General features: G+C 37.7%; 1 protein-coding gene across 1 annotated transcript; it reads right to left on the bottom strand.

The window, feature by feature from the left end:
- Window positions 1-3,721: 3,721 nt before the first annotated feature.
- Window positions 3,722-15,767, bottom strand: RNFT1 (ring finger protein, transmembrane 1). The gene is made up of 9 exons (XM_039247359.1): window positions 15,646-15,767; window positions 13,657-14,117; window positions 13,395-13,471; window positions 12,004-12,104; window positions 10,363-10,516; window positions 9,715-9,873; window positions 8,299-8,364; window positions 5,262-5,363; window positions 3,722-4,614 (listed from the first exon to the last, which is right to left on the bottom strand). The coding sequence occupies exons 2-9, from the start codon at window positions 14,057-14,059 to the stop codon at window positions 4,480-4,482; spliced, it is 1,197 nt and encodes a 398-aa protein (XP_039103290.1). The 5' UTR covers window positions 14,060-14,117; window positions 15,646-15,767; the 3' UTR covers window positions 3,722-4,479.
- Window positions 15,768-16,212: the final 445 nt, after the last annotated feature.

The raw sequence follows: 16,212 nt of genomic DNA, 5'->3' as shown, positions 1-16,212 counted from the left end.
TATGGTCTCACGTAATTTGAATCATTCAAGTAGATTTTTTTCCATACTATTTTTTGAGATAGAAGATAATTGGGGGGAGGGGGGGAGTTAAGAATGCATGTATGATACTCCATAAATTCAACATTCTTTAATAAATGATTATAAGCAATACACATCTTCGATAGTATCAATATACTGAGCCTTCAATTTTATTTTAGTTTATAAAAAGATTTTTTTAATATTTATTTTTGAGAGAGAGAGACAAAGTGTGAGTAGGGCAGGGGCAGAGAGAGAGGGAGACCCAGAATCTGAAGCGGGCTCCAAGCTCTGAGCTGTCAGCACAGGGCCCAACGCAGGGCTTGAACTCACAAACTGTGAGATCATCACCTGAGCGGAAGTTGGACGCTTAACCAACAAGGCCACCCAAGCGCCCTGAGCCTTTGATTTTATATTTAATGTAGGACCTATTTTGGTTACTCAGTCATGTGGTTCCTAGTCTATAAGGGTTAGAGCTAAGATTATTCCCATGAGAAATGTTGAATTTATGAAAAATGGATTTTGAGGCTTTGAAAATGGTTAAGTTCTCAAAAACATAAGTCAGTATCCAAGCATCTACCATTTTTCATAGGAGTAGACAGTAGCAAGCTGGACAAAACAATCATAAAAGTATTTGTCACACCATGACCTGTGGTCTGTTACTGGTTGATATAAAACTTTTTTTGTGTGATTCTTAATTTATCACTATAGCACAAGTGTTTTCTCCGTGGATTATTTGAAGTTACATCTGAAAAATGGGTTCATCTGTGTTTGTTCTTTAAACTATTATTTTATTCCTATCCCAAGTTGGCTTTGCATCTATCAGAGTAAATAAATTCTTCAGCTGCCTTATTAGGAGTGCTATGAGGGTAACACATTTTTCTGCTTTTCATCTTGTATTTAGTTTACTGTATTAAATATTTGATTTCGGATTGAATGAATGTAAATAGAAATTAAATGCAAATTTGAATGAACATAAAATAGAAGTGATTTTTTTTTATTCTAAGATAGGAAGAAATAACTATCAGGTGAACAAATGGTTTCAGTAATTATTTTCATTAACATACCAGATATGTTCAGGTTCTCATTATTTAGTAAACTACTTATACAGGTGAAGAATAACAGTTGTAAAACTTTCAGCTGAGAAATTGAAGCTACTTAAATATATAACAAGTTTTAGTACTAATATATATTAAATGTTACACACATGTAATTTCCAAGTTCTGTCCAGTAGTTGAATTGGTTGCTTAAAAAAAAAATAAGCTCATGTGAAAAATTATGTGAAAACTAGCTTCATTACAGATACACTAGGAACACATTCTTGTCCTAACAAGTTTGCTCAGCCACACTTGCTTAAGTACATTTGATTATTGGATGTGTTATGTGCTACATAATGTCATGCCCCAATCTGTTCTTAACTAATGTCTCAACCTATCTAGTGTAAGATGGGTGTTTTGTATAAGCCACTTATTTGAGGGAATTCTATCACACTTGGATGATTTCTCTATAGAAGTTCTCAAACTGACTTTTTATTAAACATAGTTGTAGCTTTTTCTTTTTTTTAGTTTATTTTTTTGAGAGAATGTGAACAGGAGAGGGGGAGAGAGAGAGAGACTCTCAGTCAGTGCCACAGTGCCTGACCCGGGGCTCGAACTCACAAATGGTGAAATCATGACCTGAGCCAAAACCAAGAGTTGGACTGAACCACCCAGGTGCCCCAGAATTGCAGCTCTTAATACTTAATAAAACAATCTTTAAGAGGGTGTAATCAGAGTTCACAGAAAAAGTAAGTGGGTTTATGAGTCCCTATTCCCAATTTTGAGGTGAAAGAATTTAAATAGAGAAATGCTTCCAATTCATCAGTGCTGTTGGTAGATGGCATAGCTCTCCTATTACATCCCCCCTTTCTAAATTCGTATGTGAACTGCTTTCTTATTTTAATTTATTTTTTATTTTTCTTATTTTTAATTTAAAAAATTTTGCTTTTTTTTTTTTTTTAAATGTTTTTTTTTTATTTATTTCTACGAGAGAGAGAGAGACAGCGTGAGCAGGGGAGGGTCAGAGAGAGAGGGAGTCACAGACTGAAACAGGCTCCAGGCTTTGAGCTGGCAGTCAGCACAGAGCCCGACGCGGGGCTCGAACCCACGAACCGCGAGATCGTGACCTAAGCGAAAGTCGGACGCTTAACCGACTAAGCCACCTAGGCGCCCCAAATTTTGCTTTTTTAAAAGCAAAAACCCAGCTGTCTATCATGGACCTCCTTTTTATTAAATCATATTAAAAAAAGCTATCCATATAGCCACAGAGTAAGAAGAGTAGGTATTTTTTTTTTAAATGTTTATTTATTTATTTCTAGGAGAGAGAGAGAGAGACAGCGTGAGCAGGGGAGGGTCAGAGAGAGAGGGAGTCACAGACTGAAACAGGCTCCAGGCTCCGAGCTGGCAGTCAGCACAGAGCCCGACGCGGGGCTCGAACCCACGAACCGCGAGATCGTGACCTAAGCGAAAGTCGGACGCTTAACCGACTAAGCCACCTAGGCGCCCCAAATTTTGCTTTTTTAAAAGCAAAAACCCAGCTGTCTATCATGGACCTCCTTTTTATTAAATCATATTAAAAAAAGCTATCCATATAGCCACAGAGTAAGAAGAGTAGGTATTTTTTTTTTAAATGTTTTTTTATTTATTTCTAGGAGAGAGAGAGAGAGAGAGACAGCGTGAGCAGGGGAGGGTCAGAGAGAGAGGGAGTCACAGACTCTGAAACAGGCTCCAGGCTCTGAGCTGGCAGTCAGCACAGAACCCGACGCAGGGCTCGAACCCACGAACCACGAGATCATGACCTAAGCGAAAGTCGGACGCCCAACCAACTAAGCCACCCAGGCGCTCCAAAGAGTAGGTATTTTAATAGGGCTGAAATAACCAATGTAGTAAGATGTTACTCTTGTGTTTGTAATAGGAATTCAACACACTTATCTTTCACACCCAAATTCTAATCCCAAATTACCTTTCTCACCCATCTCCTACCATATATCTAAATGACTATTGGCTCACCACAGTCAAGAAGGTGATTTAAGACCAAATAAGCTTGTTTCAAAATAATTGTTCTCAAATTAGGTAATAGAGTTAAATATGTCATCACTGAATTGAAACAGTTGTACTTATAACCCAGCAATATTTACCTACAGGACAAATAGTTACAGGCTTTCTAATGTTCTTCTGTCAATTTGGGTGGCCATATAGGCATGAAAGTGACTTAATCTGTAGTTGGTTGGTCACTATCCTTAAATTAATCCATATTCTAGTTTAGATGTTGTTTTAATACTGCCAGATTTGTTTTCTACCTCCCAGTTTCTCCTTTCCACTCTCTTTTATTTGTGTGCAAACTGATTAATGGTAATTGAAAAAATAGGCAGAAGTGACACAGTAGATATAATTAGCCTTTCATACTTCTGTTAAAGATGTGATTCTGCCTTAAAGGTTTCCGTCTTCCATCACCCTGCACAAATACCTAGAGGCAAATAAACCACGCTACCCAAAGCTTTTGGTGCAAGCCTCTGAGTGCAAGTTCTAATCTCCCAAGTAACTGACTTACATGTAAGAATCCAGAACTCTTTCTGGAGAAGATTGGTTATAAGGGGAATTCTTTTCTAAGAATTTGAGTAGGTCTCATTTGTCATACTATTCAGATCATCATTGGAGCCAGCTATTTGTAATCCATGTCAATTATTTTAATAGTTACTTCAAGATAGTTCATGGCACTATACAAAAAGCAAGATCATGAACATTAAAGCTGACAGCAGGATTGTATGTATGAGGTCCACAAACAATTCACATAATCTATTCTCGATTGCTGATCATATTACAGAGAACAATACAATATTAAAATATATCATCCTCAGTAAATTTAATCTTCACTTAGAAAATCTGATTGTTTACAGGTAAAAAATAGTATTTAGAACTTTCACTGGAAAAATACAAACTATGAAAATTTTAAGAATTTTTAGAATGGGAATTATAAAAGTCAATGCTAAAGAAAATTCTACTTTCAGATAATGTGTGTCTTAAAATACTATGAAAAATATTCTTTACTCTGAAAACAATGTCAGGAAAGAATACCTGAGTTCCTCTAAAACCACTAGTTTTAGTTACCCAATTGGCATTTTGGTAACATTAATGAGAAAACATTCACAATTTAACATTGCAACAACCTGTCAAAAAATGAGGACAGAATAAATGTTCCATATTCATCAGGTTGAATATTACTTAGATATTTTTTAAAACATAAGGGTCTTTCATTTAATCTTTTGATAAATTAGACTACATACTTAAGCCTTACTATAATAGTCTAAAACCATTTGGAAACATTTTCCTTAAACGTCTAGTCCTGAAAACCCATTCTACTGTCTTTATCAGTAGTCAGTGTAACCAAATGAAATTAGTGTTCTGTGGCCTTCACAGTTTATACAACTTAGTATATCTGAAGGTGGGATGAAGTGGCTCCATCTTTCCATTTGTTTATATGGTCTGAGATCACCGTTCTGCACAGTGGACACGTTTTCTCTCGGTAAAACCATAAGGTAATGCATTCTTCACAAAATATATGCTGTAAAGGAATTAAGGATCAGATTTTATACTTAACATTTTAATTTTAAAATCATCACATTGCAAAGAATCATACTCTAGAGCTGAAAGGAATTTTGGAGAGCATTAATCCCTTCATTTTACAACTGAGAAAACAAAGTATGACATTCAAGAACACAAAGTGGTGTTAGTGGAAGAGCCATTAGTGTTCTTTTGACTATACTATCTATCTACCTGCTTTTAATAAGATATAAGCTATTCCTGGGTGATAACTTTAAGATCAAGTATTATGACCTCCTAGCTTAAAGTGTTTGAGAATAACTGCCATAAAGTATAGGAAAGGGCCTTACACAATCCAATAGCAAATGCTGGTATTACGCTTAAAGACTAGTATCCAGTTGTTAAGAGTAGCCTGTTTTCCAGTCATTTTCATATCCAGTCTGCCCTCTGAATTATTTTTCCCCTACACTCTTCTGCATACAAATCATTAGAACATAAGAGACAAGGCTTGGCTAATCTACCAAACCCTGATAACAGGGTAGAAATTTCTAGCATGTGCCCTGAATGCTACTTTATGCTAAACACTTTAGATTTTTCCTTATAGCTAACATAAATACAACTGTGAGTTGGAGAAATGCTGTATTTGGTATGCTTAACAAACCTACTTACCTGACAGATGAGCAGAACTGGGTTTTGAAATTCAGCTTGACATATTGAACAAATATCATCCACATCTGAACACTGTCTTTTGCTGGCAGCCACTCCATAACTCTATGAAGATAAAAAGTTCTGTTCATCTACAAATCTCTTTCCTGTTCCTCAAATGCATAGGTGATGCTGTATTTCTCAAATCTCCCTTGAACTAGGCATTTGAAAACTGTTCTGAAGGATACAAACATTTCAAAACTGAACTACATATGCAGAACCATGTGTGTCTTGGATTGCCTGCATCAAGATGAACTCATTAGATACATAATAGGATCTTGGAAGACTGTTAGATTTATTGGATTCCCACATGACAGTGCTAGAAATTCAACTGGCTTAAGAGACTAAGCAATCTGAAACATAACTACCATAAAATCTATATTCATGTATTATGTGGCCCAGTATTGCCAAATAACACACATACTACCTATGGCAGTGGTTCAAAGCAACAGTCCATTCAGAGCTTGGCTGTCTGAATGTAACTCATGTGGAGATAGCTTTAAAAATAGATTTCTGTACTATTCACTCAATAGGTCCAGACATACTGGGATAAGTCCCAGGAGTCTAATACTTTAAAGTTCTGTAGGTGAACTGAATGTGAAGAAGTTTTGGGGACCACTGAACAATGTCCTGTTACTAAATTTAAAAATAATTTGAATTGTCATCTTCAATTATCACAGAAGTCAGAGAACACTTAGTATTAGGAAAAAATAAAAATTTACAAAAACTGGAATTGCAAAATGTCACAGAGTTATACTGTTAAAACTAACAGACTGAGTAACACAATTTTTTGAATTTCCTTTTCTCCTACGAAAGTCCTTGGAAGTTTTTGATCTCTTTAAGACCGTAATAACTTCCTCACCAAATTCAGTAGAATGTAGTCATTAACTAGACAAGACAAAATTTTACAAATGAGATCACCTTTTTGTAGGAATAAGGAAAAGGTGGCTGAAGTAAGTACACCCAAGTTCACTTATGGTAATGATAGCAAAGCATGACTGGACTCAACAACCTAAAGCTAGGATGTAAACTTCTTTTACTGAGAGTTAACAACAACAAACTAAGACTCAAAGGATAAAAATATTTAAAGATAAGATTTCTGTTTTGGGTCTGGTGATGGTCAAGATTCCAGAAATGTTCGGGATACTGATGGATGATCCTAGTGCCAATTTATCTTCATTAAAATGTCATTTAGCAGAGTACACTGTGGACACATAAGCGGACAGCTTTTAAAACAGCACTCCTGGGGCACCTGGCTCAGTTGGTTGAGCGTCCATCCGACTCTTGGTTTCGGCTCAGGTCATGATGTCATGGTTTGTGAGTTCAAGCCCCACGTCCGGCTCCAAGCTGACAGTGCAGAGCCTGCTTGACATTCTCTCTCTCCCTCTCTCTCTCCCTCCTCCCCGCGCCCCCCCCCCCCAAAGAAACCTTAAAAACAAAAACACTCCTGTCTGAGATTTTGCAGACTCCCTTCAGGTGAAAACTTCTCTTAATGACGACTGCCATTTCTCTGGCAAAGTTAAGGAACATGTGTATACGTGTATTCCTGACAGACTTAGGAATAAACCAAAGAGTATCAATGACTATGATTTCTCTTTATGCCTTACAGAGAATATCAAAGTATTTCAGCACAAGACTTACTAAATTATAGTAAAATGGCTGATACTCATATAAGCAATTGAATAAACTTCATCAAAACAGAGTTCTCTATTATATCTTGTCTAAAGAGAGAAGTCTGAATAGGATGCAGCAAAACTTGTTATTAAATTACTAGGTCTAGGGGCACCTGGCTGGCTCAGCTGGTAGAACATGCCACTCTTGGAGTTGTGAGCTCACTTTAAAAGTGAAGAACATTACTAGTTCTATGTAGCCAAAAGGTGTCCACATCTAAGTACTGAAAACCTTTGAGACTACTAAATAGCAAATGGGCCTTTCACTGCAATTTGTAACATCAGTGGAATCATGTAATAATCAAGCCTACAGTTGACACTTTATAGTTCAATTTATTGTTAAATGAGAACTTACTTGAGAACTTGTGCATACAGAATGGACTACTGGTGGGGAAACTTTTTCAGTAAGAGAAAATTTCAAGGGACATTTTTAATAATGAGTTTTTCTTATATATAGTAAATTACAGTGAGACCATTCTTACAACAGGAGCTGAATAAGAACTTAATGGAAGTACACAAACCCACCATTTGTGAATTTTAAAAAAGGAAGAGGAACAAAAGTTCATGACAAGATTTTTAAGGGAATATATATAAATCCTTATGTCCAGTGATTTGAAGGTCAAGAGGCACATTCAAAAATATAGGCACTGCATCAACTATCAGGTAGTTGTCAACATGCAAGTCAAGAAACTAATCATAGAGGGGTGTCTGGATGACTCAGTTAAGCATCCAGCTCTTGATTAGGTTCAGGTCATGATCTCAGGGTTGATGAGATCAAGCCTGACGTCAGGCTCTACACGGAGTGCAGAACTTACTTGGGATCTGTCTCTGTCCCCTCCCATGTGCACGCACACTCTCTTTCAAACATTTAAAAAAAAAACAAAAACAAAAAACTGATCATAGTCCCATGTGCCAAAGCACTAAAAAAGTATGTAATTATGAAATCCACACTTTTTTTTTTAAGTAAGCTCTACACCCAATGTGGGGCTTGAACTCAAGACCCAAGATCCAAGAGTCACATGATCTACAGACTGAGCCTGCCAAGTGCCCCATGGAATCCATACTTGTAAAATTCATGAAAACATTTTCATAATGTAGAAAAGTAAGGGCACCTGGATGGCTCATTCAGTCACACAGTTAACTTAGGCTCAACTTTGGCTCAGGTCATGATCTCATGGTTCGTGAGTTCGAGGCCCACATTAGGCTTGCTCTTGTTAGTGTAGAACCTACTTCAGATCCTCTGTCTCCCCCTCTGCCCCTACCCCGTTTCACTCTTTCTCTCAAAAAAAAAAAAGAAAAGTAAAAAGTGTTAACTGATAAAAAGTACTTACTGGTCGTGTAAAAAATACTTGCAAAACCCGTCGGAAAGTTCTCAGATGTCCAAAAAAGTCCAAAAGCTGAAAGAGGAAGTGAGAGAGATTCCTGAATTCAAAGAGACCTATCTGTTAAACCTAGAGGGGTGCTTAGGTTGCTCAGTTGGATAAGCGTCTGACTTTGGTTCAGATCATGATCTCACAATTCATGGCTTCAAGCCCCACATCAGGCTGTATGTTGACAGCTTGGAGCCTGCTTCGGATTCTGTGTCTACCTCCCTCTCTGCCCCTCCTCCACTCTTGTACGTGTGCACATGCATGCGCTCTCTTTCTCTTTCTCAAAAATATACATTAAAAGGGGTGTCTGGGAGGCTCACTTGATTGTCTGACTTCAGCTCAGGTCATGATCTTGTGGTTCTTGAGTTCGAGCCCTGCATTGGGCTCTGTGCTGATAGCTCAGAGCCTGGAGCCTGCTTTGGATTCTGTGTGTGTCTCTCTGCCCCTCCCCTACTCATGTTGTCTCAAAAATAAATAAATGTAAAAAAAAAAAAATTAAAAGTATATATATAATTTTTTTTAAAACCCAGGGATTAAAGCTAAAATCCCATCATATTAAATACTCATATTAACTTAATGCTCATTGCATATTCATTTCATTGCAAATATATTTAAAGTCCAATTATGGAATGTTTTACTACATTTATTGATTTCAGCCAGCTTTTGATCTTCCACTCCTTTACACAAATTTGTCCATCCTCCTATCCCTTTTAAATGTATAGATTTCAGCCAACTTTTGACCAAAATGAAGTACATTTGAATAGTTACAATTTAAGACAAATATAACTGTCAAAGACAAGGCATTTTTAAAGTACTTAGATTTTTAGAAGTTTCATATTAATTTGAGGGGAGCAGGACAGTATTTTTGTGTATGACAGATACTACTTTTGGGGATGAATATGTTCTATTCTACCCATGTTATGTGGAGCTCCGCTGCCCCCAATTAAATCTAAGAACCACTAGATTAAAATAAAAGTATATATTTCCATTTTTCTATTTTTAAATAGATACAGAGGGGCGCCTGGGTGGCTTAGTCGGTTAAACGTCCGACTTTCGCTTAGGTCATGATCTCGCGGTTCATGGGTTCAAGCCCCGCGTCTGGCTCTGTGCTGACTGCCAGCTCAGAGCCTGGAGCCTGTTTCAGAGTCTGTGACTCCCTCTCTCTCTGACCCTCCCCTGCTCATGCTGTCTCTCTCTCTCTCTCCTAGAAATAAATAAAACATTAAAAAAAATTTAAATAAAGAATCTTTCATTACTTCAAATTAGTGATATGAAGATAAACTATAAAACAGTCAAGAAGAAAAGCAGTAGTATTAAAATCTGTCTTCATCATCATATGAATCATTATACAATGACAAGATTTATAACATTACCTACTTTTAGTATGAGGTAGAGTAAAGCCAGCAATATCCCAAGACTCCGTCTAGTCACATTACCAAACTCCCCATAGCTTATAAGGTAACGAAACCAAACTGGTATGGGAACAAAAGTTCGGTAATACTGACATAATTCTTCTAAAAGCATATACCAGTAACCCTAAAAAGAAAGGAAAAAAGAAAACAGGGCTATATAAGCTACTTACATACATAGCACAAATATTTCATATTGGACTGAGATGATCATGAATAATATATGGCACAATAACTCAACTATAAGATTTTTACTGAGTATGAGAAAAAACACATGAAAAACTGCCTATAGTCAGTTATAAATCATTAACTGATAAAGCCCTGGAGGAGAATAGAAATACAAATCTAAATAGTATTTTTCTATATGTGATGTGAGGATTATTCTGAATCAAATATAATTCATATTTTATTGGAAAAGATTAAAACTAATCTGTTATATTAATTAATATTAAGTTCAGGTCTTTGAGCAAATCGTCTCTAGTTTGAGCTAATACAGATAACTAAAGTTAGGTTATTTAGGATACTGAAAAGTTATAAAAGAGTCATTTCAACAAAGACTAAACAGCATTAATGTGGTTTGCTAATATTGTTCCAATAAAACATGTTAGTTTCTTACCTTGGATTTAAAAGGCATGATGAAAGAAGGCATCAACAAAATAAGGCATTTTAAGCCCATGAAGAGGAATTTCAGAATGAAGTCTGTAATTCCAATAATCCAAAGTACTTCCCAGAAGCTTGAATGGTCCAAAGTAGGATTTAAAAAAATTAAGCTACCAAGAGAAAAACATCAAAACTTACCAGAGCAACATGCAAAGTTCAAGTTTTGATAGGGGTTTTAAATTTGCTACCAAATATTTTACTTTAATTTGGTATGTAAAAAATGTGAGTTTGGCAGGATGTTAGAGTTCATGTAAATAAAATGGAAGATTATTTTGCTTATTTTAAAGAGACTTTTCAAATGTATGAATTTCAAATCTTTCCTCCATAGAATAAAGAAAAGTCTAGCATATCAGGGTTGGAAAGCTACCCTGTAATCTAAAGAATTCACTAAATACCAGACATCCACCATTCTCTTCTCAATCAACTCCAGTCAGGATTCCATCTCCTCCTTTCCACTGAATTGCTTTTGTCAAGATTACCAATTCCTTCTGTCTTGCTAAACTCAAAAAGGTCACTTATCATTTTCTATCTTCCCTCCCTGAATTATTTTCTTCTTAGACTTCTAACATCACACTCTCCTAGTTGTTCTCATTATGTAACTGATGGTTCCTTCAATATTCTTTGCTGCTCTTCCTCTGATTAATTGTGGTCATGTCCAGTCCTGGGCCCTCTCCTCTGTCTACATTCTCTTTCCCTGACTTGTCTTGGTGAGTTCCATGGTTTTTAGGTATCAACCATATGCTGGATAACACCAAAATGTAAAGCCCTAACCTTGACAATAAGCCCATGACATATAGCTACAATCACTTTAAGAGCTCTACATGGCCTCTCAAACAACATGTTCAAAGCAAAACTGATTTTCCCCTCAAAACCAGTTCTTTCTCCAGTCTTTCCTAGCCCATAAATGTACTACCATCCAGCCAGTTGCTAAGACTAAATCCCAGGTGTCTTGGTTCCCAGAATCCTTGGTTCTTCCCATCTACCCATCCAATCCGAGTGGTATTGGTGCCCCCTACAAACTAGGTCCCAGATTTGTCCACATCTCTCCCAACTCCACTGAAACCAGGACTTCTAATCATCTGATTAAAGCTAAAAATTCCAAACACTTCCATCTGACATGGAAACTTAACTACTATCCTTTAGTAAGTCTTCTTGCTTCTAGAAACAAAGATCATGTGTTCTCACCACACACACATGTGTAACTAAGTGATGGACATGTTGATTAGCTTGATTGTGGTAATCATTTCACAATGTATACATATATCAAAACATCATGTTGTACATCCTAAATATATACAATTTTGCCAAAAATAAATAAAAATTTAAAAAGACCACCACTAACACCTAATGGTATTTAAAACCATTGATTATATAGTAAAAATTTATGTATCAAAAATTAAACAGTGAGTACCTGCTATGAGCCAAGGCACTTAGTATACAAAGCTGAATAAGTCACTTAGAGCTATTATCTTGGAAGGAGAGGGATGGGTAAAAATTGAACTCTAACAATAAATATGTGCAAGTTAAGATGTATGTAAAGTGCTGTGGAATAAATTTTTACATAAAAAATGTGATTGTGTATTGGGCCTCAAATTACCTGTAATAAAGTGACTGAGAATGAAAGGTATAATATAAAAGAACAGAAGATCCTGCTAAGAATACCAGTAACCAAGCACACTGGATCTTCGAGCACCTTTCCTGAAAAATAAACAATTTTATAATTTGTTCCTATGAATTATGCCAGAATTATAAATATCATTAAACTATTTTACTTTAATGACTAATTTATGAACTTAGCACATTTTAATAGATTAATCTTAATAAAAATAGTTAAATTGTACATCATCACACTCTATGAATCTTTAGTGAACAAAACAGAATATTTAAACAAAATTTTAAATTACAATTTTGTTCACTGTATAAAAACATTACCCACATTACCCAGGTTTCAAAGAAGCCAAACCTATTAACTGAAATAAAGGTACCGTCTAAGTACAAACTTTACCTCTGCTGCTCCCTATTTTTGCCTCCCTGACAAAACAAAACTTTAAAAAATGGTAAGTTGTCAGGACTTGTAAGAATAACTTTAAAATTTTTCAAACAATTCAGTAAGACTTTAACAAGGTAATTTGTTATTAATCTCTTTTAAAATTGTCTGAATTACTAGTTTAGTTAACAGTTTTACTAATTTTAAACCCCGAATTAAATTTTTATAGTTTGGTGGATAATAACTACAAATATCCAAGTCAGAACGCATGAACCTCTACACAGATACAGCCCTTTAAAGTTGAAGGTAAAATTTTATAAACTAATCCTGTTTTTTACGGTAATTTATACGACTAATAATTTATGTTACAGAAAAACTTCTTGGGCTTAATTTTCTTTAAAAAAAGGGAGCCCTAGGGGCTCCCTGGCTCAGTCGGTTAAGCATCCGACTTCAGCTCAGGTCATGATCTTGCAGTTTGAGAGTTTGAGCCCTGTGTCAGGCTCTGTGCTGACAGCTCAGAGCCTGGAGCCTGCTTCAGATTCTGTGTCTTCCCCTACCTCTACCCCTTCCATGCTCATGCTCTGTCTCTCTCTGTCAATAATAAATAAAACGTTTAAAAAAAAAAAAAAAGGAAGCCCTAATAGTTCAATACCCATTCAATGAACATTTTATTGGACTATTATTTTAGATTTTATAAGGCAACAGATAAAAGTTTTTAATGATATTAAAATTCACTCAAAATATGAAGGCACTTAACAAATCAAATAGTGCATTCTAAACCCTTTAATCCTATCTAGTTTTTCTATCAGAGTCAACATACAAAGAAAATAAGGTGAAACAATTTAGCAGTAGGACAGATCATTTAGATAACAAAATTTAATATATCATGGATGCTATAACATGTTTGTCAAGAAAATGATCTTAATTCTTCTCTCAAAAGTGAGTATATAATTCTACAGAGAGAAACATTTAATGCTTTTTAAAGTTACTTGTTTACTTACTCTTAGAAAAACCTGATTTACAATGCTTTTGTTTGCATACATAAAAGTTGTTAGCAGCCCAATTCCAAGAGAAATTCCTGTTAGGAAAATAGTTCCAGTTAATTGAAAGAAAAAAAAATCCAACAGCTAACACAGTAACATGAATTTACAGGAAACATACAACTTTAAAAGCTAACAAAATACAGAGCTTCCAGTAGATTACCAATAAATACAATTAGCTGAATTTAGCAATGAAACAATGCAATGTTTTATTATACCTTACCTGTTATATGCTGCATAACAAGTTTGACACCCAGAATCAAAATGTATGGAAGACTTTTGTGCAACCACTTGAAGAGATATCGGAATTCTGAGAAAGAGCTACTACCATGATCTCCAGATTCTGTGGCAGTATCATCAGACTGCCTTGCTTCATTGTGGGAGTGACTCCGTAATCGACTATGTATACATCCATGGGTACAGCTATGGACGCTTGACCTTACATTTCTGGAGCTTGGATTTTCAGCACATTCTTTAGGTATGGAGTTTATCTGGATATGAACATCTCCAGAATGAAGACAAGAACCTTCTCCTGTCAATCTTGTATGAACACATTGGGAAGCTGAGGCATCCTCACTGCCTGCAGCTCCTGGAGGGCTGTGCAGTTGGCTACAGTTGGCTTGCATGACCCTTGAATACTTTTTCTGTGATCCAGATTTCTTTGCTTCTTTAGGGCTCTGTCTCCTAAAAATCAAAGAGCAGAAAACATTCTAAGTGAACAGTTAAATACAGGCAATATATTGCTCAGTAGGAATCCTTTATTCACTACAGGATGGGCCAATAGTCACAGGAGATGAATTATCTTCAGGTTATCTATCACCTTGTAACTAGACATCCCTCTTCCCTTAATGCCAAGGCTCTGCTGCAGTACTCTGTTTTTTAGGGAACATCTGCTACAAAAATAGTTGGCTTTCAGATGCCCCCTTACCTAATGACAGAAGGAAACAGAAATAGTTAAAGTATGGGTGCACAGCAGATGTTAATAATGTAATGATACTCATTCATACTTGGATACTTCAGGACATTTACTCTGCCCAACTGGAGCAGTTTCATCTCTGGTGGAGATTCTACATTTCATAAGAGTGAGACAGTATTTTTTAATGCTTAGAAAGGCTAAGGAGAAAAAAAACATTAAATCTTAATGCCTTTTAAACTATCATGGATGGGGCGCCTGGGTGGCTCAGTCAGTTGAGCATTCAACTTCAGCTCAAGTCATGATCTCATGGGTTCATGAGTTCCAGCCCCGTGTAGGGCTTTGCGCTGAGCCCTGGAGCCTGGAGCCTGCTTTGGATTTTGTCTTCCTCTCTCTGCCCCTTCCCTGCTCAGGTGCTTTCTCTCTTTCTCTCTCTCAAAAATAAACATTAAAAAAAAAATGTTTTTAAGTATCATCATGGAGAACTAATAATAAACATTTCAGTTAAGTGACCTACAGATTTCGTTTTATGCTGAAATAGCTTTCCCAAGGCCGAAAAGATTTCTAATAATTAATATCAAAAGTATTACCTTCTTCCACAAAAGAACGCTACCCTACCCAAACATCTTCAAATTTGGGAGACATGGGGAGTCGCCAGGTAATTGCTAGGTAACTCTTTAGTCTGAGTAAGGATCATTATGTAGTCTGCCCATTAAAAATGCCACCATCGTTGGGGGTTGGGAGGTGGGAAGGAAAAAGGTCACTGGCAGGAAAGGATCCCTAAATGACCAGTGTGGCAGCTTTCGAAGATGCCAGAGTCGGAATGACAGCAGACGAAACGCAGAGCCTTATCCTAGACTGCTGTTTCTGTAGGAGGAAGCTAGGATTAATGTCAGGGTATGTTCTGTCATTCTATCTCTTAAGTTTGAACCTTTTTTTTTTTTTTTTTTTTTTTTTACCAATTACTGTATGGCGGTGTGGTTTTTAATCTTCACTAAAGCCTTTCACCGATGCTTCGAAGCCACAGGTGCTATTTATTCCCTCAAACCTCCTTAGACTGACGTTGGACGGGACAATATATCTTTTTCCATAAATAATAAACGTAGAACCTTCCCACTTTATTCCAAGCACAAGCAAGAAAGGAGACGAAAAAGTAAGAAAAGCAAACGCACACAACTCTTCCGGAACCCGCAGGACAGAGTTTTCCACCCACGTTCGAGCTTCGAGTACCTCACTTATTCTCCCAGAACCCATTCGCCTTGGCCCCTCGCTTCCTCGGCCGCTTCCCCCAGGCCTCACCTCTCATGACGATGAGTGAACGGTGGCCCCGGCAGCGACTGCAGGAACAGCGGGAGACCCCGCCTCGAGGCCTTCACTCAAGGCCATCACCTTCAAACCCCACTACCGGCAAATCCGGCGGAGCTCGCTGGTGGCGGCGGCGCGCGCGCTCCCCGGACGTCCTCACGCGCGCGTGCCCGCTCCCCGCGCAACGCGCCCTAGGACTGGCTGCGCCCACGACGCCGCCCGGGGGTGGTGGCTGTGGAGAGGAGTGGGTGCTGCCTGAGGACTTCCTGCAGGCGTCTGCGTTAAACAATAAGCCGCCGTCACCTCTGTGCGTATTTCTGTGCAGTCCTCCACACGCCTCACAGTTCTGAGATCATGTTTTGGCTCCGGGGACCTGCCCTCGGAGGAGAGGCCTGACGTTGGGGGATGTCCTAGGTCGGCCCCGGCTCGTCTCGCGGGGTCCTGGGCGCCTCCCCTCTGGAGGCTGGCCACCCCCCTGGTCCGCTTCGTGCTGGTCCCTGGAGACCTGAGTTGGAGGAGCCACGTCGGCGAGGGGCACGGGCGTCTCTAGAGGAGCGGGGG

Source organism: Hyaena hyaena, unplaced genomic scaffold (assembly GCF_003009895.1).
Source record: "Hyaena hyaena isolate Hyena2069 unplaced genomic scaffold, ASM300989v1 scaffold_298, whole genome shotgun sequence".
NCBI lineage: Eukaryota > Metazoa > Chordata > Mammalia > Carnivora > Hyaenidae > Hyaena > Hyaena hyaena.
The sequence above is the reverse complement of the archived record's forward strand: the minus strand, read 5'-3'. Positions and strand labels throughout refer to the sequence as shown.

Bases quoted from the DNA above. Each gene is read 5' to 3' on its own strand.
- RNFT1 (XM_039247359.1), bottom strand. From the start codon at position 14,059: ATGCAAGCCAACTGTAGCCAACTGCACAGCCCTCCAGGAGCTGCAGGC. The intron at 13,472-13,656 runs GTAAGGTATAAT...TTTTCCTAACAG, and splicing joins TGTTATGCAGCATATAACAG to GAATTTCTCTTGGAATTGGG. The intron at 12,105-13,394 runs GTAAGTAAACAA...TTTATTTTTCAG, and splicing joins TAAATCAGGTTTTTCTAAGA to GAAAGGTGCTCGAAGATCCA.